This window comes from Accipiter gentilis, chromosome 7 (assembly GCF_929443795.1).
Source record: "Accipiter gentilis chromosome 7, bAccGen1.1, whole genome shotgun sequence".
Taxonomy (NCBI): domain Eukaryota; kingdom Metazoa; phylum Chordata; class Aves; order Accipitriformes; family Accipitridae; genus Astur; species Astur gentilis.
The window spans coordinates 10285189-10311670 of record NC_064886.1 but is presented as its reverse complement, the minus strand read 5'-3'; the positions used below and the strand labels follow the sequence as shown (position 1 = coordinate 10311670).

General features: G+C 59.1%; 1 protein-coding gene across 5 annotated transcripts; it reads right to left on the bottom strand.

The window, feature by feature from the left end:
* Positions 1–222: 222 nt before the first annotated feature.
* On the bottom strand, positions 223–25305 carry CADM3 (cell adhesion molecule 3). 5 transcript variants are annotated; one of them, XM_049805695.1, is made up of 11 exons: positions 25102–25305; positions 10012–10152; positions 9633–9785; positions 9265–9402; positions 8856–9026; positions 8158–8248; positions 7608–7777; positions 5449–5571; positions 4179–4304; positions 3589–3654; positions 223–3080 (listed from the first exon to the last, which is right to left on the bottom strand). In XM_049805695.1, exons 1-11 carry the CDS (start codon positions 25175–25177, stop codon positions 2962–2964), a joined length of 1374 nt encoding a protein of 457 aa, XP_049661652.1. In that variant the 5' UTR covers positions 25178–25305; the 3' UTR covers positions 223–2961. The 5 variants fall into 5 exon arrangements, with proteins under 5 accessions (XP_049661652.1, XP_049661653.1, XP_049661654.1 ...); XM_049805696.1 differs by lacking the exon at positions 3589–3654 and having other exon boundaries at positions 25102–25302; XM_049805697.1 differs by lacking the exon at positions 5449–5571 and having other exon boundaries at positions 25102–25301.
* Positions 25306–26482: the final 1177 nt, after the last annotated feature.

The following is a 26482-nucleotide window of genomic DNA, read 5'->3' as shown; positions in this document are numbered from 1 at the left end:
ACTACTGCTCCCTTGCAAAAAGAGCCCTTTGGCTCTTGCTTGCAGATGCAGCCTCACATTCATGCTCCCCACCACTCCCAGGACCTGCAACACCTGGGGCTGTAGCTTAGCCTCTTGCTGTGGCAGGACAATGGGCCCACCTGGGGTGAGACCCAGCCCAGCCTTTGATGACATCTGCCACAGGCAGCAGGTCATCCCTCCCTCCCCACCCCCCCCCCCCCCCAATGCCCTGTCTGTGCCCAGTCCTCCCCCTGCTGCATTCTGCCACATCCCATACCATGCAGCATCTCAAAAAGGCCAAATCCTCACTTCTCTGACCAGGGTAAAGTGGCAACCACCTGTGCCAGCCCTTGAAGCAGCTCTGGAGCAGCAGTGCTGGGGAGAAACTGGCCACAGCCATGCACACGCTGCCTCTAAGGGGCACAAACCTCCCTGTCTGACTTCAGATTCCACACCCCTTTCCCTAGGGACCAGTTAACCCCCTTCCCTCCCAGACCCCCAGGCTGGGGCTTTCTTTGTAACCATCTACAGCACGTAGACTTACAATGAGATTAAATTATACTTGAAAACACATCCTTGCATTTTTATTGGAAGGAATTACGTCTATTCAACAGTGGACGTTAAAGATCTTCAGCAAAGCGTCAGGTCGCACATTCATACATGCTCAGTGTGCAGTGGAGTAGTTAACAGCATCGACATCTGCAGTGTTATCTCCGGCAGCAACGGTTGCATCCCTCGAAATGAGCTCGGAGCTACCGTTGGGACTCCAGGCCAACATCCTTCTCCGAAAAGATGGGAAGGGAAGAACAACATCGAGAAAACTGCAGGTTTTCTTCACCATGTATGACAAAGGCTTTGTGCACTTCTCTCTTGAGATGCTAACACACTGCTGCCTGTGTGCTCCTGACACATGATTTAGCCACGGTGAACCTAGTCACATCTGTGCACGTGCCACAAATGCATCACTCATTCACACCCTGTGCCTGCCGCCGAGCCACGCCTCTTCGTCTGCTTGGCCCCAGCCCCCTTCCAGCCTCGCTTTCTCTGCAATGGCTTCCCTGCCGGCATCTTCCTTGTGCTCGCAGGGTCTGGATGTCAGCGACACTACCTGCCCCACAGGCCCCTGGTACCCCACGGCAGAGGACACAAGCTCTTCCTACCTCCAAGGTGAGGTTACCCACACCACTGAGGGCTTTTGCTCCTTCTCAAAGGGCTCTCCTCCTCCAGACAGCCCAAAATCAAAGGGGTGCCCAGCCAAAGGGCAGCTCCTGCAAACCGCTTGTGTCCAGACCAAGAGGTCCTGGGAAGCTCATCCCAAGGGTGAGGGATGGGGCCTGGCTCCCCAGGGGCTATGGGGTGTCCTGCAGATGCTGGAGTGCATAGCCCCCTGCAGCCCCACCCTGTGCGTCTGTGGTTGGGGTGGGCCAAGCGAACCCTGTGGACATGCTGGAGAGGTTGGGAAAGCTTCTTGTTTTTGTCTTGGAAGAGACAGTGAAACAGGTAGGAGGTAGGGCAAGCCCTGCCCCAAGCTTCCTTGGAGACCCCCAAACTACCGAGACACTAAACCCAGGCATTTTGGCCGCTGTTGGCTGCAGCCCTTGGAGCTGAGCGGGAAGCGGTCTTTTCTAAGCTCACAACTGCTCTGGGAAGAGGCTGGGGAGGGAAGCGGGACAGACAGCTCCAAGAAGCAGACCCCAGTGGAGCCCCTCTCTGCACATCTCCTCGGCCAGAGGAATCCCAGGCCTTGTGCCACTCTGGGCTGCTAGCACTGGGGAGCAGGTTGTCTCCAGCTCAGCTCAGCTCCTGTGGTGCCATCAGCTGTGTCAGCTCTAGTTCAAGCCACTCTCAGGGTCTAAACTACCTTTCCAGAGGCTCTGGGGGCCGCAGAGCCAGCCCAGTGAAGAGGGAAGCAGCAGTGGTCGCAGGCCCACCGGCTCTCCCGGCTCTGCCTGGTGCTCCCAGCGCAGGTGGCCTCCTGCACTGAACATCTCAATAGATGGTTTGAATTGATGTTTCCAATCTGAGAATTTGTAAAGTCGGGGCTTTTTCTCTGGATTCGCCCCCAAATCTCTGCCCTCCCCCCTCCCGCTGGGGTGGGACCAGGGAGCTGCAATGCTTGGCAGCTCCCAGTCTCTCTGGGGGCCTCAGCGGTTCCCACCCTGGAAGCTCACCCCCCCCTTCACACATCTAGCGCACGAGGACAGCTCTCCTCCCAAATGGACACTGTTCGACAAGAACCACCAAGGATAAAATCAGGGCAGGGGCCTGGGGTCCCTCCTCACTTGACCCCAGCCACGAGCCAAGACCTCAGAGGCAGAGACACTGCCTGTTGGCATCCCGCTCTTGTCCCGCCGGCCACGCTCCCCGTCCCAGCTGGGGCCGGGGCCATCACACAGCAGCCAAGGCTGGGGGGAGCAGTGGGAACATGGGTCCCAGCTCTCAGTGGGAGGCACGGGGCGAGCGTTCATGACAGAGGGGCCACCCAGCTGCCCCGAGCTTGCACCAGAGCCTGGAGCTGATTTTATCCTTGGATGTCAAAGAAACCAAAATGGAGAGAAACAAAGGGAAGAGCTACATCGACCCCAGCCCAACATCCCAACCAAGGGCCCAAAGCAAAGAGCAGCCACGAAACCAAAGCAAAGGTCCAAAGGAAGAAGGAAAGTCGCTCACTCACTGGTTGGTCTGTGTTTTGCGCGAGCGCCGGTCGCAGGGATGGAGGTGCAAGCAAGCAAACAGGGCCGGGGCTCTCGCTGTTCGTAGTAATAACGTTTTGTACAAGTTCAAGAAGAAGCATCATGTCTCAGGCTGGTCGCTCTCTGCTCTCTGTCCCGCCATCCCTCTGTCCATCTGTCTGCCCGTGCTGGGCGCGAGAGAAAATCAGTTGGGTTGAGTGGGGTTTGTGGTCTGGTTTCCATTTCCATCAGGGTCTGTTGGCTCCATTTCTCGCTCTCTCCGACGCCTCTAGATAAAATACTCCTTCTTGTCGTCACCGCCGGCTTGGCCGCCCTCTGCATTGATGATGGCCGTGTCGGCATCTGGGGCGTCATCTGACCCCTTGGCCTCATGGGTCAGGTAGGTACCTGGGTGGGGAGAGGGGGTCAGCGTCACGGGGGGACCTGCTGACACCCTGCTCCCATGCAAGCAGGGGTAGGGTGGGCTGCCTGAGGGGCCCCCGTGGCAGAGCCTGAGGGCTGGCTGGAAAGCAGAGTTGAGAGAAAAGTCCTTTGGGTTTGGCCTGAAATGGAAAAGTCACCAGTTTCCCTGGGACAAGCTCTGCCTGGGGACTGAACCTTGCCTGGGCTGCTCAAGGCCTTCACAGTTGTCTCTAGCCAGCGGATGAAACTGCCTCCTGCTTTGGAGGCAGCAGCCCTTGCCTGCATTTCCAGGCATGTCTCCTGCCCTCCCCACCATCTGCCCCTCCCTGCATCCCTGTTCCTTTTCCTCCTCAGAAAACTGAAGGGTTTCTCCGCAAAACTGCCATCTGCAAGGAGGCTCCAGCTCCCAGCTGCCCCTGGAACCAGCACGGCATAGGGCAGAAGCAGCAGCTTGGCTGAGCTCAGAGGGCAGGAATGGGGGGCTCTTACTCACACATCACCTCTGCTGGGTTTTGCCGATGTCTGGATGTGACCGTCTCCCCGTGTCTTATGCACATACCTGCTGGGCGGATGAAAAGTCCAGGGATGGGGAGATGGAAATGGTGGAGAAGAAGGAAGAGGAAGGCAGAGGGCTGGAGGAATAGCGAGGAGGGGAGGGAGAGGGAGGACATGGGGTCAGGTACAGACAGGGACAGTAACACGGGCAGTCCCAGGGCAGTGGGTACCAAGCCATGAAGGAGAGATGGAGAAATAGGGTAGGAGCTGCCTCCACCTGGTGCTGCTCAGCTCCAAGGACTCACTGGGACATCTCCACGCTGGGGTTGGTGCCAGCATGGGCACGGGCAGCAGCTCCCAAACCCAGGAGCACTGGCTGTGCTGCATTTGTCCAGACAGGGGCAGGTCTGCAGGATGGGGAAGCTGCCTCTCTTCACGCCTGCCCCACGCTGCTTGCTCGCTTCGGGGATATATCCCTGCCACCAGCGACCCATCGAGGAGGAAGCATGCCCTGTGCTGCCTGCTCTGATGCAGCACAGGGGTCTTGGCTCTGCCCCCCGGCCCCCGTGCAGCTCCCCTGCCCCGTACCTTTGTGTCTGATCAGGTAGTGTCCCAACACGATGAGAAGACTCAGCAGGAGAAAGACAATGACGGCAACCACCCCACCGATCACTGCATGGTACGTGCTGGAGGTCGAGGGCACCGGGCTGGCATCTGCCCAGATGGCAAAGGGAGAGAAAACAGAGAGAAGGTATGCTGCACACCCTGCTGAGCAGCAGAGGCTGCTGCTGCTTGTCCCATGGACCACTCAGGGCTGCAAGCAGTCACCTTGGAGGGCCCAATCCTGCTCAGCTCAGTGCCATCAGCTTGATCTTGCTGCAGACGAAAGCTGTCAAGGTGGGAGTTAAGAAAAGGGAAGGCAGCGGGGGAAGCAAGGAAGAGAAGCAATGGCCACTGGTACAGGCTCCTGCAGGGAGTGAGCTGAGACGAGCCCCAATGGTTGTGCTGGGAGCCCTGCCTGGGTGAGAAGGCAGCCAAGAGCTGCAATGGGCAAACCCATCCCCGTGCCCAGCTGCCAGTGAAGTGCCCCAGAGAGCAGCACCGGCAACATGCTCTGTGCAGCCTGTAGTACCTCTGCCTTCAGGCATGGCCACGATCCCACCACCCCATCCTTCACCGTGGGATTTTTGCCCCAAAAGGGGAGGCTGAGCACACTGTGGAGCCAGGCTTGGTTCACTCTTCCCCGTGCTGTGCCAGCAGGAAGGTGACGTGCAGGCTGGCATGGCCACACACTGCATCCCAAGGTGGGACCCCAAGGCCAGTCCCAAGTCAGCTGCATCTTGTAGCACAGTCTGCGCTGGGATCCTGCATTAGCCCTGGTATACAGGGACAAATCCTCCTTCCATTCCACTCTCATTGTGCCCTGTCAGCTTGGAGGGGACACAGCCACAGAAACATTTAAAGGGGGCATTCAGACAGGACAGGGTGGGAAAGACAACAGGGGAGGGCAACAGGGCAAAGGGACAACATCTCACACAGATACAAGGCACAGGTTGCAGCTCACAGGCAGCTGCTGCCACAACCTGCCAGGAAGAGCTGGAAGGACCATTACGCAGCCCAGGCTCTGGGGCCTTGGCTCTTTCTGTTGCATACCACCACCTCAAAGTGCTGAGATGGTGGCTGCAGGGTCCACACACAGCAACAAGCAGCTGCACAGGGACTGGAGCCTGGCTGGGTGCCTGGGACGTGGCAAGGGTGTCCCTGGTCCAGGGCTGGGCCACCATCTTCCTGTGGAGCTTCTCCCGCTGGGCTGGCGAGCAGCAGGTCCATAAAGAGAGAGAAAAGGAGCTTACGGTACCTTGGATGGGAGCTGGAGTGAAGGATGAAGCGGTGGCCATGGAAGCATGAGAGATGGGCTGGGAAGGGCCTGGCGGAGGGGCTGGAGTGGAGTGAACATGTGGGGTGGGGAGCTGGGAAAGATCTGGGGAGGACGACAAAAACACAGGGACACGAATCAACCCTGGGAGGTACCAGTGAGGGGTGACACAGCTCATTGGAGAGGACCCTGGCTCCCCCCAGCCTGATGGGACCCATTCTTCTCAGCAGCTCCTTCCACAACCCCTTTCTTGGCCATGGGTCCTGCTCCTCTTCTCCTGCCACCATCCTCTGGGACACACTGCTGTGAAGATCTTCCCCCATCTCCTACCCTACCAGCACACCCAGTCACACCTTCCTTCATGAGACACCCCACTGGGACCCTCCTGCCTGGGAACCCTGGGACTGCAGTGGCTGTAAAGTGTCACCCACCATGAGATGCCACCTACACTTTTCTATGCACACCCTCACGGATCGCTCCACCTCTGCTCTCCCTTGCTACTGAGCAAGGTGGCCGCTGCAGCAGGCAGGCTTGAGGGCTCAGCTGGGCAAGATGGCTGCTCCAGTGATGATGCCCGAGACACAAGTGGCTCTGTGCAAAAAGACGTGGGATTTGACAAGGGGAACTGACCTAGGTGTGGAGCTCCTCTGCCAGGAACTGTGACACCAAGCAGGTGGGGGACACTGGTGTTCTGGGTGCCGTGTGCTCGTAGACAGTGTCAAGCACCCTGGATGCTGCTGTGAGCCAGTGGATGGGTGCTGAGCACCCCAGGGGCTGCTGTGCTCCTAGATAGGTGCGGAGGGCTCTGGGTGCTGCTGGGTACTCACAGCCAGGCTCAGGAACCAGCTCCCTGGGCAGATCCCACAGCCAGGGGGACAGGGGCAGGACACAAGGAGTGATGAAGGAACGACTGCACAGGCTTAGGCATTTAGGGGCTCATCCTGGGCAGGCAGAGGAAAGGGACTCAGGGAGACAGGGTGCCCAAGGTGCACACTGCTGCCATGTGCTCCCTCTACCCACAGCCTTATTGGAAGGGAAGGACGCCAAGAGTTCTCAAAACAGGAGGGGAGGGAAAGGGGATGGGAAAGGGAAGAGCTGGAACATGTAGGAGTGCTGGAAGATGGAAAGTCCAAGGCTGGTAGAGAGGAGAGAGATAGCAAGAGATTTGGCAGAAGAGGAGGATAACCCCAAATCCAAGGCCAAAAACTCAGGAAAACAGGCTCCTACCAACATGGGAAAGCTGCTGGGCAAGGGCCTGGGTGCTGAGCACAGGAACCAGGGCAGCACTGCCACCAGCTGGGGATGGGCTGGAGAAGCGCTTGCAGCCCTGTGCAGCGTACAGCTCTGCTCCACGTGTGATGCACGGTGCTTAGACATAGCAGGGCACAACGACAGCAAACATGGCAGCAGAGCACAGCCAGGGTGGGGGTGGTGGTGAGGGGACAGCACCGTGCGGGGAGGTGGCAGGTGCTGCCCCTTCCCACGCAAGGATAGGCGTCGAGTGGTGATACACTCTGGGGACACGGGATGCAATGCAAGCCTCTAGCTCCACTAGCTCAGGGCAAGCCATCTCCAGAAGCGGGACAGGGCTGCCAGGGCACCTCACAGTTTGAAATGGTCAGCGCTGTCTGGAAATCCTCTTTGGCTTACGGTGGCAGTATGCAGAGGCTTCCTGCCTCTGACAGGCTCAGGAGCACTGGTCTCTCCTCCTGTCCCAGAGACTCCAGCAGAGTCCGGCCTGCAGCCCCTGCAGTTCCCCCATCACACCCCCACTCCCCATCAGAGGCAACAGGGACTGAGCTCAGCCTGGGCCGTGAGGTGTCCCTACCCCAACACCCCCCAAACTGCTCTCTGCCCTTCTCGGCCCCAGGCAGCGGCCCTGCACAGTGCAGGGAAGGATGCAGGGGCTGGATGTGGCCAGAGGAGCTGGAGATGCAGTGCTCTGCCAGCAAGCGCACCAAGACCCAGTTGCATGCATGCACTCACCCTGCACCACAAAGCCCCGCTCTGACCATAGCCCTCCCTGGATCCATGCACCCCTTCACATCACAGGCAGCTGCAGCTGCGACGGAAGCGGCTGTGCCAACCAGCAGCTGCCAGGAGAAACTGGGTGATGCCAGGTGCCCTGCGGTCCCGCTTACCACTGACGTCGAGGTTGTACTTGGCCACGACACTGCCCATGGAGCTGGTGGCTGTGCAGACGTAGGTGCCGCTGTCGCTCTTGTTGAGGAAGGGGAAGATGAGGACGCTGTCAGAGCTCAGCTGCAGGGGCGCATCGCTGCCCTCCTTCTCCCACAGGAACTCCTGAGGGCTGCAGAGTGGGACAGTGGTGAGGCACCGCCATTCTCCCCAGCACCCTGGGTGGGCTGGGTCAAAGTGGAGTCCCTGGCCGGGCAGTGGAGGGGGCAACAAAGGCATGGAAGTATTTAAACAGGAGGGAAATACCCCATTTAGAGATGAGCCAAGATGGATCTGCTGCTCGAGGGAGAAAACAGAGGCTTTGCCTGTTCTCTGTGGGGGTGCCTGGCCCTGCCTGGCATCAATGCAAGGCCAGTGCCTGGCCCTGAGCCCATACAGTGTTACCTGCAATGCCTGCCCAAGCTCTGGGGAGAGCTAAGTGGTGGTTTCGGGAGCCTGGCAGTGGGAGGAGGAGTTGGCCAGGGCCTGGTGGGGCTGAAAAGGGGGCCTTACATGGGGTTGCCCTGCCCGTCGCACTGCAGCTGGAGCTTCTCGCCTTCCCGCGGGTACTGGGGATGCGGCTCGATCTTTGCTGTCGGCTTGTCTGAAAAAGGAGGAAAGGCACAGTTGGGTGACTACCTGTCCCTGCCCAACACTGTGCAGGGGCCTGCTGGCACCCCAAAACCCTGCCCCTGCACCCTGCCTCGGCCTCAGCTCTGCATCTGCAAGGGTGCAGTGTAAGTGCACCTGTGGATGGTAGGGTGCACAGTGGTGGGGGTCGGCACTCTGGGGGTGCACAGTGCAGTTCCCACATCCCTCACCCTGTGATCACAGGGGACACTCAAGACAAGGGGAATGGGAACAGGCAGGACATGGGAAATGGTGCAGGCAGGTAGCAGGGGATGGCACAGACAAGTCTCAGGGAGATGGGGACAGGCAGGAAACAGGGACAGGCAGGGGAAACCAAGGGTGGGCACATGCAGGGGAAGTGTCACTGCGCAGTTCCCCTACATGTGACCGCTGTGCATGCAGGTTGATGAGCTTGTATGCATGCATGCGTAATGGCTGTATGTACATATAAGTGTAGGGCAACGTGTGTGATGTCTACTGAACTGTGGTAATACTGAGGCCTCCTCCATCTCTCCCACTTCTCCACAGCCCTGTCCCCTTCCCCAGGTGGCCCTGTCCCTTCATCCCCATGCACCACGTACAGTGGACTTGCAGCTTCTGTGTGGTTGACCTCTCGGAGTTCTGCAGGGACTCATGGTCCACGGTGCAGGTCACCTCAGCTTCGTTGTCCTCCTTGGTGACGCGGAACTCCACCCGACTGCTCACAGTGAAGGTCTTTCCGTTGGGGTCCTCCACCACCTCGGTGCCCTCGTCTGTGGGGACAGCGGACTGTTAAGAGCTGATGAACACAGTACCCCAGCAGAGGCATGAAGCTGACATGCATGCTGAGTAAGAGACATCCTGACCCCATCCCTCTGTTGGCAGTAGCATAGGATGCCAGTGTGGTCAAGCGCCGGGCAAATCTGCAACCCCCGGTGTCCCACCTGCCTCCATGGTGTTCCCCAGCCACCTCAGTCCCTTGGGGCAAAGACCCACTACTTGGGCACCCACCCGTCAGCTCCTTGTTGCCCTTCTTCCACCGGAGCTGGGCTGCGGGCTTGCTGCCAGAGGACCGGCAGGTCAGCCGGGCTATCTTCTCCTCATCAATGGGCTGCTCATGGCCGAAGATTTGGGGTTTCTGGGGGATTCCTGGCAGAAGAGGCAAGAAATACAACAGCCTATTAGCTGTGTGTATGCTGCCACCCAGAGATGGATGCACATGCAGAGACATGTCAATAAACATTGCAAGGATGAGTTAACAGGTAGGTAGGTATATAGGAGTAGCAGATACGAACAGCTGTATGGACAGCATCTCGCAGGCAGGGCAGTAGCTGGCAGGAGATTGGGAGCAGGTGTGGGGGCTGCCACCAGTGGCTTACCCAGCACAGTGACCAGGGCCTTCGCAGTCCGCACAGGCATGGTGAAGATGGAGCAGGTGTATTCCCCCTCGTCTGACAGCACCACATCACTGATGCTGATGGTCAGCTCGTTAGGTGTGGACCTCTCCAGCTGGATCCTGTTATCTCGCAGGGCTGGGGGAAAAGGGACAATAGGGTGAGTGACTGGTTCAGTATCGCCACACCCCTCTGCTAGCTCATATTGTGCCTGGTGGTATCACTGTAGGTGGGGAACAGGAGGGAGCATCACCCTCTGGGGCAACACCGGCCCTGGTCCACTTTGCCTTACCATCGCTCTGGTCCTGGAGCTGGCTCCTCTCCCCAGGCAGCCCTCTCCCATCCCCAGTTCCTGCACACGTACCTCGTTTCTCCCCAAAGTAGAGGGTCTGCTGGGCAGGATTGGACCACTGCAGCGAGGAGTCATCAGGATCCTCCACCTGGCACTTGAGCACCACTGTACCACCGGCCACCACAGTCTCATCTGACGTCGTGGGCTGGCTCTCTGGACACAGACAGGAGAAGTTAGCAGGGGCCCTGGGCATCGCCTCTCCCCAGGTGTGCGTGAGCATCACTGAGCAACCAAGTGAAGGGAGGGAGGAACACAGCAGTGTCCCCAAAACCCCTGGGACAAGTAGGGCTCCAGTGCTGGGCTGAACATAGCTTGCTTGGGACAACCTTTTTTCCAGCTGACCCCAAGCCCTGGATGGCCAGGCTACACAGACTGGAGTAGGGGGACTAGGTCACCCTGGGTCAGCTGCTCTCAGTGGCAGCATGGAGGGGCATGGGGAAGAGGAGCAGATGTTGCCAGAGGTCTGGCCAGATCCAGGGAGACTGTCAGTGTGAGTATATCCCAGTGTGCACATGTATATATCTGGGAGCATCTGTACAGCCCCTTGAGCACAGATGTGCACACACACATGTGCTCATGGGTGAGTGTCCCTCTCCAGGGCTTCTATTGCACAGGCAGCATGCTTGGAGCAGAGCTGTCCTGTGCACCCTGGGGACAACAGGGACCTGTCCATGGGCATGTGTCAGGCTGGGTTTCCCACTGCGATCCCATTCCCCAGCATGGAATGGCCCCATCACAGCTGCAGAAACAAGGACAGAAGGCTGGACACATCCTGCCACCCAACCTGCAGCACCTGCTGGGATGGCTGCTCCTGGGGTGCTACTGTCCCCAGGCAGTAGGCTCCATGCCAACCTGCACAGACATCAGTGTCAGGCCTGGCTCTAAGCACAGTCCCTGGGACTGCTGGAAGATACAGGCAGCTGGTGCCTACCAGGCATGAGCAGATCCAGGCAGGAGCAGGCGTACACCAGGAGGCAGCAGGAGATCCTGGCACCAGCACAGGCACCTGGGGAGGCAGCAAGCTCTGCTCTACCACCTTGGCAGTCATAGCAAGCCGGAGCTCACACCCGTGGTGCCTCTGTGCCAAGCATCCCATGCAATGGGATGCTCCACTGGCCATCTCCACCCTGGCCTCCAGCAAAAGCATCCATGGTCCACTAAGCATGGCCTGTGGGGTGCAGTCAGTGGCCCGCTCTCCATGTCATTCCTTAAGGGGATTTTTCTCTTGCTCACGCTGCTCCTGGGCTATGCACCTCCCTTCCCAGACTGCGTTTCCTCAGCTAAGACATTGTCCTTCGCTTCCTTCAGGCTCCTCAGAGGGCTCCACACTGCCAAGCAGCCCAAGGGCAGAGAAGAGCAGCAACAGTATCAGATAAACCACCACCCCCCCTCACCACCTGCCCCAAGGACAGCTATTTTGGGAAAGCTGATGTGCCAGTGAGCTGAGCTGCACAGGGAGAAGGGGAACACTGGCTCTCCCAGCCTGGGGGCTGCGCACCCTCCTCTCCCAGCTGGGCCCACAGGCAGCCACATGGACAAGAGGAACACAGATGCTGCTGCTGTTTGCACTTTGCTCATGTGCTGGACATGGGGCTTCACAAACTGTCATCTTCTGCCTCAGCTCAAGTTATGTTTAGGCAGGGACTCAGCCTCAGGACCCCCAAGCCTTGGGTGATCCTGCCTGCGTGCCCACACAGCCAGCAGTGCAGTCCTAATTTCATGTTTGTTTTCCTGCATGATATTCACTGCCTGGGAGAAGTGCCAGTTATTGGAAGGAGAGGGGTGGGAGCAGCTTCAGTTGAATTTCCCCATTTTCCACTCAGAACAGTGAAGGAAAATATTTTCTTTTGCTCACATTGCAAATTCCCCAAAGCTATCGCAGGGAGCAGGCAGGAGTGAAGAGGTTTTGGAGGAGGGCAGGAGGACAAGGCTGCCGGGCTTCCCAGGGACTGCTTGGCTCATGTTAAACTCCAAGAAAGCCCAGGCTGGAAAGTGCATGAATCTCTCCCTGCCCACTCCCAGCAGCCATGATTACCAGAGATGCATCAAATTCAGATTAAAAATATTCCCAGGGTAAAGACTCCCTCTCCAGCCCCAGGAAACTTCCCATCACTAATGCTTATGTTTCATGCTTGCTATTGGAAGTTTTGCTCCTCTCCACCTGCCTGAGTTTGACAGCCAGCCCTCGGCCATTGCTACACTCCTGCCTGGTCAGCTGAAGAGCCTCTGGTTCACATCTCCTTCCCTGCAGATATTTACAGGTGGTGATCAAACCTTCCCCACACACCAGCAAGCCAGAGTGCCCACAGCCCGTTCCCAACTGCTGATCACAACCCAGGCTCTACCCTGATACATCTCCAGCTCACTCAAGGCCCGGGCATAGCAGGAGCACCAGCAAGGAGCACCAGGACCCCCATTGCTGGGATGACACCAGGCAAGCAGCACCCCCCCCTCCACTGTGGGGGACAGGTCTCTGCTACATCACATACTGGGGTCTGCAGCTCAGCCATGGCTCTCTGTCCATTCCTCCTGACTGGGGAGATCTGTCTGTCAGCTTGTTTTAATTCTGTTACTGATGCCTTTGCCCTGCTACTACCATTAATTAGGGGATTAGGTTGTTGCAAGCCACTGTTGTCCAAACTCAAAACACTCCAACTTGCATGGAATTGAGAACAGGGTCTAAAACTCAGAGAGAACAGACTCAATCTCTTAATTAATACAATTACCATCACCTGCCACAGCACTGGCCTCATTAAGGTATTAGTGTGGAGAGAGGTTAAACAGAGCAGGTTGTGTTTCCCCCAGGGCAGGGGCCAGGTGATGCCACCTGCACCCCCACACTGGGTGACACACAGGGCACCACACAGACCCACCCAAGATCTGGCTTGGCCATGTTGACAACCTCTCTTCCTCCTCCCTGGCTCACAGCTGTACAGCTGGGACCACCGGAGACCATGCTTCTGTGAGAGCTGCAGAGCCGTGTCTGGCTCTCCTGCCCATGGGCATGTGCTAGCGGCTTGTGCAGGGTGGGGGACAGAGCCCCCCCGTCGGCCCCTGTGGCAGAGCCCCTCTGGCCCGCCGCACTGCACCCTCCGGCACGACCTAGATACTCAGCTCGCCTCCGCGCCATGCGCCCAACAGCTTGGAGGAACAGATGGGCACGGCTGGGCCACTGCGCCAGTGCGGCTTGATTTAATTAAAAACCGCCACGGCTGTAACCTGCTGGCCCTTGACAGAATAGGGGCAGAGCTGCCACGGGACCTGCTGTGGGGCCAGGAAAGGAGTGGGCGGCAGGACCCCAGGAGCAGCGAGTCCCACCACAGGGAGCTTCACCACCTCGCGCTCCTGCCATGACCTGCAAGGAACAAAGCATGGCCTATGGGGTCCCCATCCCTCCGCAGCCTCGCTGCCACCCTCGCAGGCAAGACACCCTCTGGCAGCACAAGCAGGGCGCACAAGGGGCAAAGCTGCCATCCCACAGCTGGGGACAGCAGCACATTGAGAAGGAAGATGCGTCATGCAACGTGACTGCTCCCAAATCCAGCAGCTCCAGCCTGGCACAGCCCAGTGCATCCTCCCGGTTAGATCCTGGGGGTTCCCAAGGAAGACGAATGGCAACTTAGGCCACGCTGCTCACACCGCAATGGCCCTTCAACAGCATTGCAAAGGGTGCTGCTATGAGAAAGCAGGCACCCGTCACACAGGAGTCCCAGTCCCCTGGGGGGCCCTGGGCAGTATCCCGGGGGCTCAGAGGCACATGGAGGAGCACGGGAAGCTGGCAAGCTGGCTGCAGTGAAAGCTTTCAGGTCTTCCTGGCACACCAGTTAAAACAGCCCCCGCGAGGCCACAGACAGGTGCTGGACGCTTAGGGAAGCATCCGCCCTCGCTGTGCCAGCAACTGCTGCCAGCGCAGAGCCACTGCCACCTGACAGCCTGGGCTGGCACAGTCCCCTCACCCTCCCTCTGCGACACCGCATGATGGCCAGAGCAGCCCCTGGCACTGCCCCACCGCTACGGTCTGAGGGGCTGTGCAGCCCGAGCCCCAGCACGCTGGCAGAGCTTGGCACCAAGCTGCACCGGAGGATGGCTTCTGCTCTCACACCGGGGCAAAGGAGGTGCGTGCACAGCCCCAGGGATTCCAGCATTGGTCTGCAGGGATGAGGCAAGGCAGGAGAAGCATGCAGTATTTGAATCCAGCCTTCCCTGCATGGTGCTGGGCTCAGGCAGGTGCAGCCACCCCAGGACCCCCGCTGCCTCCACAGCCCTCCCGTGCTCACAGCTTTCCTCACCAGGAGAAGGAAGCAGATCCCTCAGATCCACACCTTCTAGCTCCCAGGGGCCATCCAAGCCTCACTGGCCACCTCAGGCCCTGCCATCATCCTGCAATAGGGTGAAAAATTATTTTGCAGATGGCAAGCCAGCAGTGAGGTCTTCTGGCAGGCAGAGGACCCAGCTCTCCCTCCACAGGAGGGGGCCAGACCCACTGCAGGCAGGGTCAGTGAAAAGGCTCAGTTACTACCTCAGACCTTGGAACAGGCAGAGCAAACTCAGGCACCCCACAAAACACCACAGCAAAGGCTTCGCCAGGCCCCTTGTTTTTGGCCAAGAGCTGATGCCTGTGTTTGTTTCGGATCCCAGTTAGTGCAGTGAAATCAGAGAAGCACCACACTAGGAAAATTAGTATTTCATTAATTAAACCTGTGCATTTTTGCAGGGGGGCTGGATTCATGTTTATGAGAGAAAAAACCATGTACACATCTCTCCCAGCAACCTGAGCCCAGCAGCAGGACCTGCCGCCACACACACCCCCTTCCAGCACAGACACTTCTCAAAGGTCTGCAGCTCTGCTGCTTCCAGCCCCAGGACACTCCCATGCACAGACACACCAAATCCTCTGCAGCACTGCATCTCTGGGGGCTTTTGCAACAAGATGCCATGGCAAGCCTTCTGCCTTCCAGGAGCCATTTCACCTGGAGCATCCTCAGGGAAGCAGCGAGCAATGCCTGGGAAGAGCACTGCAGCCCAGCAGACTTCACAGTGCGTCAGGACGACATCCCGCTGCCCACACCAATCTCTGCAGGGCAGAGCATTTGCCCAGGCCTGCCAAAAGCTGGAGGTACTTCCAGCAGCAACCATGAGCCAGAGCTGCCAGGACCCTCTCCCAGCCTCTGCAGAGCACATCCACCCCATGCCCATCTTGAGCCTGCCTCCAGGCTGCAAAAGCTTTTGTTGGGGCAGAAGCAGCCCCAGAGGAAAACACCCACTGCTCAGATCCCTGAAACACCTCCAGTCCACAGCCGTGGCCCAAAAAACAACACTTGTCATTTTCCTCATTCTTTTCTATTTAGTCTAGTTTCATCATCATAAAGATCCAATTTATCTCTGTTGACACAGACATTTTCTAAGGCAAGTTATCTCCTCTCTGAGGACCGTATTTTAATAATTCACTCAGCAGCCATGAACTGCAAAGCTCCATTTCCAGCCGCAGGCATCCTTCCCGCACAGTGACACTGGAGCAGCCCAGCCAAGGTGGCAGTTTTGAACTCAGTGGATTGCAAACCCGGCCAAGCGGGCTCAGACATCTGCTGTGCAAGCTTGCTTGCAAGCTGATTTGAGCAGCATGTGAATCCACAGTCTGGGATACCCAGAGCCCAACTTCCAGGCTCCTCCTCACCGGCAGCTGACTTGCTCCAGATTTTGTTAGAGGGGGAAACCTGCTCTTGTTTCAGTGCATCTGCTCAGTGCCACCCCATGTTCCTCTTCCCTGCATGCTCGCCTGTGGAAGCCAGCCTTGTTGGCACACTCCAGCCCTCAGACAGAAGACGCATCCCTCTGGGAGGTACAGGGCAAGGGGCCCTCCTGCAACACCTCCAGGGCCGGCTCCTTTTCCAGTTCCACACCATTTAGACATCTCTCATGGCTACAAGACTTTATCAAGTGCTGTCACCAAGAGGCAGCTAGCAAAATGGGACAGCTCTGCACCAGACAAGCAAAAGCAAGGCAGAGGAGGATATGGGCAGCAGGAGGTAAAGGGAGCAGATGGAGGGCCAGGCTGCAGGCTGAAGCAGACTCGGATCAAAAGGTGGTGGTGGGAGGGATGCAAGAAGCCAGGCTGATCTAGGAGAGGACTAGAAGTGGGGACATCCCAGTGTGCCATCACCCAGCTGCTCTCCCAGTGAGCAGGGGTATCCCGCTCTCAGGCTGGACAGGTGATTCTCCCCACCACTGCAAGGCTACAGAGGCTGTGGCATCCAGGCACTTCGGGAATTTTCCCACATTTTCCTCATCCTCACAGGAACAAATCCATCCAGGATCCTCATTTGCACCCTCTGGTGCTAAAACCCCCCTCTGGCCCCTCCACCAAGTCCCACCCTTGTACCTCCAGCCCACAACAGCCAGCCTATCTGACCCATCCTTCCCACAAAGCAAAGGATTTGACCTCAGGGTGACAAAAGACTGTCACATTAACACAAATGCTCACTAGAAGTGGAAAACATACAAACCCTAAGAACCTGCTCCAAACCTCCTGTAGACAAGGATGCTGTGACATGCCACTCTTCAACAGTTGTCTCTGCAACAGCTAAGCCCTCTGCTTTGGGGGCTTATGATGTGGGGTGCGAGATCCACAGGTTAATGGGGGGAGCAACAAGGGGACCTGCCATCCAAGCTTCCAACATGACAGGAACTTGCTCCTCACAAGTGAAGCAGTCAGCTAAGAACAGGGGCTTCACACCTTCAAGTGCAGTCCACATGAAAAACCCCGACTCCCCAGCCTAAACACCAAGTTCTGTATTGTTTCTCTGCAAGCAGACATGTACATGAACGTTCTCTGGGAAAAGGGCAAAGCTGCTCATCACAGCCTGCTCTGAACCCTGGGCCTTTGCTGGGGTTCTCCCAAGACCACACTAGAGACTTTGGTCACAGCCTCCAGGACCCCATCAATGGTCTCCAGCAGCCCTAAGCCCTCTACAGGCGAGAGCAGCAGGGTCCTGGTCCAAGGGGCACTGCTGGCAAATTGCAGAGCTGTGTCCGTCCCCTAGGGTATGGGGATGCGGTCACCTCCCTGACAGACCCTGCCCGAGGATACGGTGAAAACTGACAGCTGCCTGTGACACCTGACCAGGGTTAAGCAATTGAAACATGGCCAGCAATTAGCAATCAATCAGCAGCCAAGAGCAGCCACAAAAAAGCAGCAGCTGAAGAGAGAGGCTGGTTGCAAGTGCAGCGGAGGCTCTCAGATCACAGGATGCCCTCTTCCTCCAGCCCTGGCGAGCTGCTTTTAGAGCAAACTGTCAGAGCCCCTCCTGCATGCCTTCGGCTATGTCCTCGCCATGCACCTTCCTCTGCCACCACACATCAGAGCAGAGCTGGGAAGCAGACTCTCCTCTGGGACCAGCAGGACTCTGCTTTCTGCCCTCTCAAAGCACACAGCCTGGTCCCCCCCAGACATCAACTGCTCTTCCAGTTGCCCCAGGGCCGGATGAGCCCCTGCAGAGAGCTGGGACAGGAGCAGGCTGGTCGGGGGACGAGGGAGCTGGGGAACCCCTCTGATGGCAGCAGCAGCAGCTCCTGCCTGCAGCTTTGGCAGCTGCACAAACGCAGGCCGCCGCTGGCGGCTCTGCTCAGTCGTGTTTGCACATTCACACCGGTCTGGTGGCCAATTAGCTCAGCAAAAGGCAGTGGCATCGTCAGGGAATCCCAGCACCAGGCATGATGATTGCCTCCTTCCGAGGCCATCAGCAATCCCCTGGCTGAGAGGATCTGTTGCCACCTCGACCTGCAAGTCACAGGCCAAAGCCCAAAGCTGCAGCCTGCCCAGGGAGAGCCGAGACCCCAGCTCAGGCACATGCCGCATGCAAGCCTGCAGAGTACAGGCAAGTCCTTGGAGGAGGCAGGACACAGATGAGGGGGACAAGCCCCATTCTGGGCCACCACAAATCATAGAAGCACCATGACAGCCATCCCCAGTGTCACAGAGCTTTCCTGGGCCCCTCCAAAAGGGGACTAATTGCCTTGCGAATGAGCAGCAAGCTCACTGGTACCCTCCTGTCTCAGGCGTCCCTCCGGTGCAGGGCAGCAGCGAGCAGAGCCAGGCAGGGTGACCCTTCTCCCAGGGCCCTCCTCCAGTTTGACAGCAAACAGCTGATAACTACTTTTTTGAGCATGTTTTTTAGCTCCTACCCTAAGGCCAATCTCCAACATGACTGTTGCCAAGGGAACAAGCTCTTTGCTTTGACAGTTCTGTTTTAAGGATCTCCCGCCTGCCCAGCGAGGTGTCTCAGAAATGGTTGCTTTGGATGCCCTGGTACATCGCTTGTTGCTTTGCAGGCATCTAAACACTTGCAGCAGAGCTCTGTCCAAGCTGGCATGAGAAATTGTCACTCCCAACTGTCCAAGGATTAAACACACAAGGTTGTATAAGAGGATATTTATAACAGAAATAAGAAGTGGGGAAACCCTGGCAGCTCTGCTCCCCTCCTAGGGGACAGCATGCCTGCTGATGGGCACCACACCGATGCCTCCTCCTGACTTCCCAGAAAGACAGGAGGGAAGAGTAACTTCAAAAGATTAAAATACAGGTTCAATCCCACTGGTCTTTCAGGTGACTGCAGTGGATACTCTGTTGTGCCCAGCTGCAGCAGGGAGTCCACAGATCCCAATGGATGCCCAGGGAGAACGGAGCGCTCTCAGCTTCAGCTTGTGGCCCACCAGGTCATCTCTGCTGTTCCATGGTCTGTCCCTTTTGGAGATGAAGTCCCCAGCATCACAGGGAGACAAAAAAAAAGCCAGAAACCAAAGCTGGTGAGATGTAGAGAGGCAAAACAGAGCCCCCCAGGAAAGTGCCACAATGCTGACCTGTTACTGCATTCATCTGCTCACGGTGAAGCTGTTTAAAGACAAGCTAAGAGCAGACCCCTGCAACACACAGCCAAGGCAGGAGCACTGTCAGCAGCACACTGTACCACTGGGCCCATCTCCCCACAGCTTCTACCACATGTCAGACTGGGAGGAGAGCAGAATGCAAGTCTGATGGCAGCAGAAAGGAGCATGAGGAGTTGCTGCCCTGGGCACAGCACTGGCACAGACACCACCAAACACATCCCACCTCTGGAAAACAAGTCCCCAGGGTGCATGGGGCAACGGGGTCCCAACAAGCCCTGTCTTCTGGCATGGTCAGCCCTGTGCTTGTCTCCAGACTAAGAAAGTGAACCCAGCTCCTGTGCAGCATCCACACAGCAGGTGGCCCAGGAAGCCTGCTGCTCTCTGCACCACTGGCCACTCAGACCAGAAGTGTCAGAACTTGCTTCTCCTGGAAACAATGGCCTAAAAGCAGCAGCAAAAGCAGTGGTCTGGAAAGCTAACGCTCCACATTGGGCTTGCCAGTAAATACGCCATCTGAAGCGTTGTAAGGCGAGGAAGAGAATTTGTAGATGGAACACTGCCTGGAGCATTACCTGAGGAAGGGGCAGGTCCCCTTGAGCAGGACCCTGCAGCAATAAGGGGAAGCTCGCAGCTCTGCTGCTCCACAGCCATAGGCAAACTCCAGGGTCACCTGGAAATATCTGCCGTCTGGCTCCGCGGCAAGCACTGCTGCCCTCCAGCATGTCCCTGTGACACTAGGGAGCCTCCGCAATCCCTGAGCGGTGGGAGCTGCAGAGTCCAATGCCTGCCCGTGCGCACACTGGTCCCTGTGCCCTCAGCCTGCATTACAGTGGAGGCAGAGCGTGACGCCAGGCAGGTGACTGGAATGGTTAAGCACATTCCTGCCCAGCCCTCATCTCACATCTCAGCTTCTCCACCTCCCTCTGCTGCTATTGACTGCTTGTTTTAGGTAGCCTCGTCTGGGTTAGTGCTTCTGGCATCAGGGCTGCCCAAACACAACACAGCATTACTGTGTCCTGCCTGGCTCCTCTCCTTTCCCCCCCAGCCAGCACAGCCCTCCCTCTGCCACAGCCACTGCACAGCCCAGCCCAGTGCTGAGACAGCCATGGGTGAAAGCAGGAGCTTTTTCAGAGTAGGATGGAGAGCCTTGTGCCCCACCTGCCCTCGCAGGTGGACAGATAAGTTGGGTCACCAGGGAGATCATTTACACCTCACCGTCACTGCGTGATGAAGGCTCTGCTGCTGCATCGCTTCATGGCTGCAGGTGCCTGGCCAAGAGCAGAGGGAAGAGAACTGGACCAGATGGTTCAAGCTGAGCTGACCCAGTAATTCAGAGGAGGAGGATCAGATACATCTGACTACGTGGGTGTTACAGCACTGGCATCACCTTCAAGGTCCCATGGAGTCACTGAAGAGCCAAGCAATGAGGCGGCAGTTCAATCTGTGCAGACACAGCATCAGATGGCCAAGACATTGCCTGGGCTGTAAAAGGAGCCTGGAGAGCAGTTCAGATGGAGGCAAGGCTGGGCACCAGGCAAAACATGCCAAATGCCAGCACAGGGAGCAAAGCACTTCCCAGAAGGCATCTGCACAAGCTGACCATGCTCTGCAGTGGCTTTGACACAGCAGCAAACACACGGGACCCAAGTGACCAAGCCCAGCAGCACACATGCAGAGCCCACCAAGATCCAAGACCACCATACTGGCACTGCCACCAGCAAAGGCACCTTCGACGCATGTTCACATCCTGCACCATCTCCTCCCTCATGCTGCTCCTCTCCTGCAAGGACCTCAATGGTCACGCAACACCCTGGGTTGAGGTAAAACTAGGTTAAAATCAACCTAGTGAAAACAAACAAGAATGTTAGCTTTAATGCAGATTCCTCCATCTGGCTAGGTGCCTGGCTGTGCCAGCACCAGGGTGACTACCCAGATGTAGACGCCTCCAGTTACACCGGCAATTTCGACACCCCTGGCGAGGCGAGAACGTCAGGCGGAGGGAAAAGTGGCAGTGTCTAGCACGCAGGAGACCTCACAAGCAGGGAATCCTGGGCAAGTAGGGTGCTTCCCTCCATCTCCTTCCAGAGAAGGAAAAGTACCCACACTTGGGAGGCACTCAACTCATACTTGAGCAGCAATGCCCTGGTCTGTTGGGGATTTCTCCTCTGGCCAGCAGACCAAGCTGCCACGCTCCCAGCAAACACCTGGGCCTCAGCATCACAGACCACGCCAAAACCTGAGGGGTTATTGGGACAGCAGCAAAATTCCTGTCACACAGCAGCAGTGCCAGCACATCCCCTCACTGTCTGGGTATGCGGTGGGGCAGCTCTGCTGCACTTGATCCCATGTATTGTCTTAAAATCCAGCATTGCCTGTTGAGCCTAACACATTGTGCCAGACAGCTGAGTGGTGGCTTTCACACTCCCCGTCCGGCTCTGTCTGCCCAGCTGCTCACAGAGGGACACTCTCCTCCGGCTGACATGCTGATCCCAGCTGCATCACCACTGCAAGAACAGCTCACTTCCCCCAGGCAGCTGATCAGTCATCCAAAATCAGGCCATCCAGGTATCGAGTGATACAGATAGGCTGCACTCCCTCTTCTCATGCCTGCACACCACCATCTCATTGGGGATGTCACCGCTTCCTCTACTCTAGTGCCAAGGGCTGGTGCTGGCACAGAAGGAGACTTGTAGCATATGGCGAGTCCTAATGACACGCGAGAACAGGGCATTTGCACACATTAGTTGGGTAAAAACACTGCTGTAAGCAGCAATCGAAGGATTACGTTAGCTTCAGACAACTACTGGGCTTCCACCATCCCACTTCTGCACACCAGGGCTCCCTCCGCAGGGTCTCCCTGCCATGGGCCCAGGGCCGATGCTACAGGCTGGAGGTCACACACAGTCTCCTGCAATCTGGCTCAGGACTGGTGCTGACTTGTCTTCAAAGCTCCTCCTGAGGGAGCAGGACTACAGGACCTGCAGCCATCATCTGCTCTAGGGCTAGAGATGGTAAGAGCCCTGTGGGAGTCCAAACATCTCTCCCAGCCCTATGCTCCTACCACTAGACACCATTCCTACAAAGGCAGGGCAGGGTGGATGGACGTCTTCTCACAGGACGTCCTCCTTACATAAAGGACACCAGCTGGAAGCACAGGGCATTTCCCCAAGACAGATAAAGCTCCTCCTATGTGGTCTGGCTGAGCAGACACCTCCACCAGCTTCAGAAAGATGAAGCCACCTTCCAAGAAGGGGACAGCCTCCTGAACCTGCCTCTCTGTAAACACCAGGCAGGGAGCTCATCTCACCTGGCTTCAGACATCTCAAGATGGTATCCAGGCTCTCCTCAGCCAATGGAGATGCAGGGGCATAAGCCATCTAACCAGCCTCAGCATCTACAGGAGGAGACAGAGCAGCCCTGGCCATCCTGCTGTGGCATCTATACCTGGTCAGGCAGACTCAGCTCTAAGACCCTCAACACTGAGGCTTCTCCCAGCAAGAGAAACATACATGATGAATGGAGCAGCTCCGGTACAGTGGGAGGTAACCGGATGCAAGACCTGAACTCAGCTCCCTGCTGTGCCACTGATGCTGCCCAGCCTCCCCCCTCGCTGCCACAGGATGGTGGTGCTCCTTGTGCTGCACATTGAGCCTGCGATGCTGGTGCCACAGCAGGATGAAGTTTCTACTGAGCACAGGGAAAAACAGCCCTGCGAAGTCTGGTTTTGGCATGTTGTGGCCTTCCATGGGACAACAGTAGGGCACTGTTCAAACAAAAGGGTTACACAACTCTAGAGTGGAATAACTCCGTGGGGGGAATAATCCTCACAGCAAGGACAACCACGCAACCAGCCCAAACACTCAGAAATCTGCCGACAGCAGCACAACACCAGCCAAGTGCACAAGCACAGCCCCAGTGTGAAGTACCAGCGCTTCCAGTGCTCAGGAAGCTTCAAGGGGCTCTGCTGGGCCTCACCACAGTTGTAGCTTTGAAATCCAGAGTGCTGGAGGAGCGTATCTTCAAGAAGAGGAGACACCTACTCCATCCCTGCCCTCGGAAGGGTGGGGCGGAGGGACTTTCCTAGCCAGAGAGCCACACAGGGAGCTGATGGCTGAGGGGCACGAGGGAAAGGCACTAACCACAAAGACATGCCAGAAGCTTCTTTTCAAGCATCTTCCAGCCATCAGTCTCCTCTGCTCCCAAAGGCTTTTTCTTTTTGGGGGTCTGTTTGTCTAGCCGCATTGGACAACAGAGAGCCTGGCAGCTCATGGCCAGGGCTGGGCCACAGCAGCAGGCCAGCCCTGGAGGAAATCTTGCAGTGTCATCATCCAGGCTGCATCCTGCCCTAGGCCTACACACAACTCCAGGTCATGGCCACCCCTCCTCATGTGAGCACTTGCCAGGCTGCTCAGCCACCCCCTCCTGCCCGGCTCCGACCCACACACTGAGCATCACCACGCACAGGATACCAGGACATCCCTGCACTGTGGGACTGAGCACCACCCACACCCAAATGACTCTTTTGGGCTCCTGTGGGAGGACCGTGGCTGTAACCAGAATAAATCCTGGGATTCGTGGATGGGAGCGCAGCCACCAACCCGCACCAGCCCCCAGAACAGCTCTGCCTGTGACAGCGACCTCCTCCAGCAAAGGGACAGGCCACAGGGGAGGCACCTGCTGGGGATGGCGGGTGGGAGGCTTGCGCCTCACTCCAGCACGGGCAGCCCAAGCCGCAGGGAGGAGGGCTGCCAGGTTCCACCTCGTACCCTCTGTGCCATGCCCTCTCTGCCCCAACAGCCCTTGGGACCCTTGATCCCAGGGGCACATACTCATACCAGATTACCTCCCTGCTTTTGATGAAGCCACAGGCAGGGACTCGGATGGCAACTGGACCCTCCCCCACTGCCAGCCTCCGCAACACCCCCCAAAACACACCACACAGTCAGGGGGTAGAGGCCATGCCCCAGACAGCTGCTGCATCTCCCCATGACCTGCTGCTCCTCATCCAAAACCACACACAGCAGCAATTTTATCACGACCAGCGACTCCTGACATCCCAAACACAGCTGCCAGCAACCCGACAGGAATTACAGGCCCTAAGCGGCGAGTGCTGGTAATCCAGCGAGGACTCTGCAGTTGAACGGTTATGGAAAACAAGGTGCTGCCATTGATGAGCCCTTACCAAAATTACATTTGCTTTGCGGCACTTCATTACCAGCTGCCTCGCCCGGCGGCGCGCTGCCCGCCCGCCGCTGTGCTGTATGGCGGGTAAACACCCTTTGTCTCAAGGGCTGATGCTCCAGCCGAGCCCCGCGCCTCCCGCACACAGACACCGAGGAGCGACCAGGCACTGGGATGCCACCAGCCATCCCGGCAGCGGCGGAATCCCGGTGGGATGGGGAAAGACCGACCCTTCCTCAAGCCCACCGCCCCAGGGAGGGGGTACTCCGACAGGGCAGCTCCCACCGAGGGCTCCTGCTCTGCCGGGGGGACCCGCCCCATCCCGGGGAGGTCACCGCCGCCCCCCCGGGGACTCCATCCCCCGCCCAGAGGGGTGTCTCCCCCCCGCCCCCCCTCCGTGGGGGGGTCACCACCGACCCCCCGCCATCCTCCCGGGGGGGGGCGGCTCTACGGCGCTGGGGAGTCTCCATCCGCCGGGCCCCCCCGCGACTCCACCCGCCCCGCCGCGGGCAGCGCCGGGAGGGGCCGGGCTCCGCCGCCGCCCGCCGGGGCCTGTCTGGAACCTTCCGCCGCCCCGGCCCCGCCCCGGGCGGTACGCGGCATTGGGGGGGGGGGGGGGGGGAAACGACGGGGACACGGGACACACAGCGGGCAGCACCGGCGCCGCCGTGACCTTGAGCCCCGCCGGCCGCCCGGGGCCGCGGCAGCCGCACCCGCCCCGGGCTGGCAGAGGCGGCGGCGCGGGCGGGCCCCGAAGGCAGGGCCGGGGCGGGGCGGCGGGGCGGGGCGGGCGGCACCTGTCGGTCCCCGCCGCGCCTGACCCACATAACGGTGCAGCCCGGCCCCGCCGCGCCCGCACCTGTCGCTCGCTCGCGCGGGGCAGGTCCCCCGCCGGTCCTCGTCCTCCCCCTCCCCGCGGGGCCCGCGCGCGGCCGGTACCCCCGGCCGCAGGAGGGAGGGGCGCGCCCCGCCGGTCCCCGCCGCGAGGGGCTGAGCGATGGCGGGGGGGTCTTGCCCAGCCCCGGTACCGCCACTCACCGTCGCGGGAGAGGTTTCCCCGGGCGGCGCCGAAGCAGGCGAGGAGCAGCAGGAGGCCAAGGGCGGTGGGCAACATGGTGGCGGCGGGTGCCCGCGGGGCCGGGGCGAGCCGAGCCGCGGCGCGGAGGCGGCGGCGGCAGCACCGGGCGCGGCGCTGCTCTCCGGACTGGAGCCGGCGGTGCGGCAGCGGCGGGGATTAAATAGAGCGCGAGGAAGAGACCATTCGTGCCGCGGCGGCGGGGGGGTCGGGGGGGCCGCGCCGATGCCACCCCCCTCGGCCCCCGTGTAAACATGCCCGCTCCGGCCGCCGGCCCCCCCCCCCCGCCCAGAGGCGCGGTGGTGCGCTCCACATGCGCCGCTCCCCGCGGGAGGCAGGTGGGCGCGGGGCGGCGGCGGCGGCGGGGGGGCGCGCGGGTGTCCCGGTGGTCCCCGTGGTCCTCGTCCCGTCCCCGGGCTGAGGGGGCCCGGTCCGAGCGGAGTCGCGATTTGTCAGGGTGCCGTCGCCGGTCCCGATCCCAGGCTGAGGGCGGTCCCGCCCTGAGGGGGTGCCGGTCTGGGGGAGGTCCCGGCCCCGGCCCCGGCCCCGGCCCCGGCCCCGCCGCGGAGGGCCTCGCAGCCCCGTGCCTCGCAGCCTCGTCCGGCCCCGTGAGGGGTCCTCCCAGAGCGTCGGCCCCGGCGCTCCCGGGCCCGGGCACTCCCTCGGGGCTCGGCCCTGTCCCCGTCGGAGCCCACCGCGTCCCGCTGCCCCCAGCGAGGCGCCCGGGGCAGGCCGCGGACTGCCGCTGTCCCGCCATGGCTCTGCCCCGCACGCCGGGAGCACAGCCGGGTACCCGCGCCCTGTCCCCAGGGCGGGCTGGTGTGCCTGCCAGGCCGCGCCCCTCTGTGCGGTGACTCTCCAGGTGGGTCTGGGATCTGTGGTCTGGGAAGCACCTGGCAGAGCCCCAGACCGAGTGATGGGCGGCTCGCGTTGGCCGCGGGATTGAAGCAGCGGGAGGCAGGGTTGCCTGCTGCCATGTATTGCTGCTCTCTAGGGTAGTTGGCCCTGCTTGGTCTGGGATCGCTCTCCTCTATGCCACGTGCTCGGCATATGTCGATTTGCAAAGCAACTCCCATGGCTCTTGTGGCTGAAGGCCCAGCTTTGGCTCTCCTCTTGCTCCTGCGGCCAGCCCGTCGAGCACAGACAAGCAGGCAGCGTGCAGCTTGATCGATGCAAGGTGGTCTCCTCAGTGCTTCGTGGGGTCAGAAGACTACAGCTGAAATGCTGGGGTGTGACCCGTGCCCGTCAGGGTGGCTCAGTGTCTCTCTGGTCCTCAGGGCTGAGGACTTCCTCTCTGTCTCTGCGGGAGCCCACGTACTGCCCGGTCACATGAACGGTCCTCGC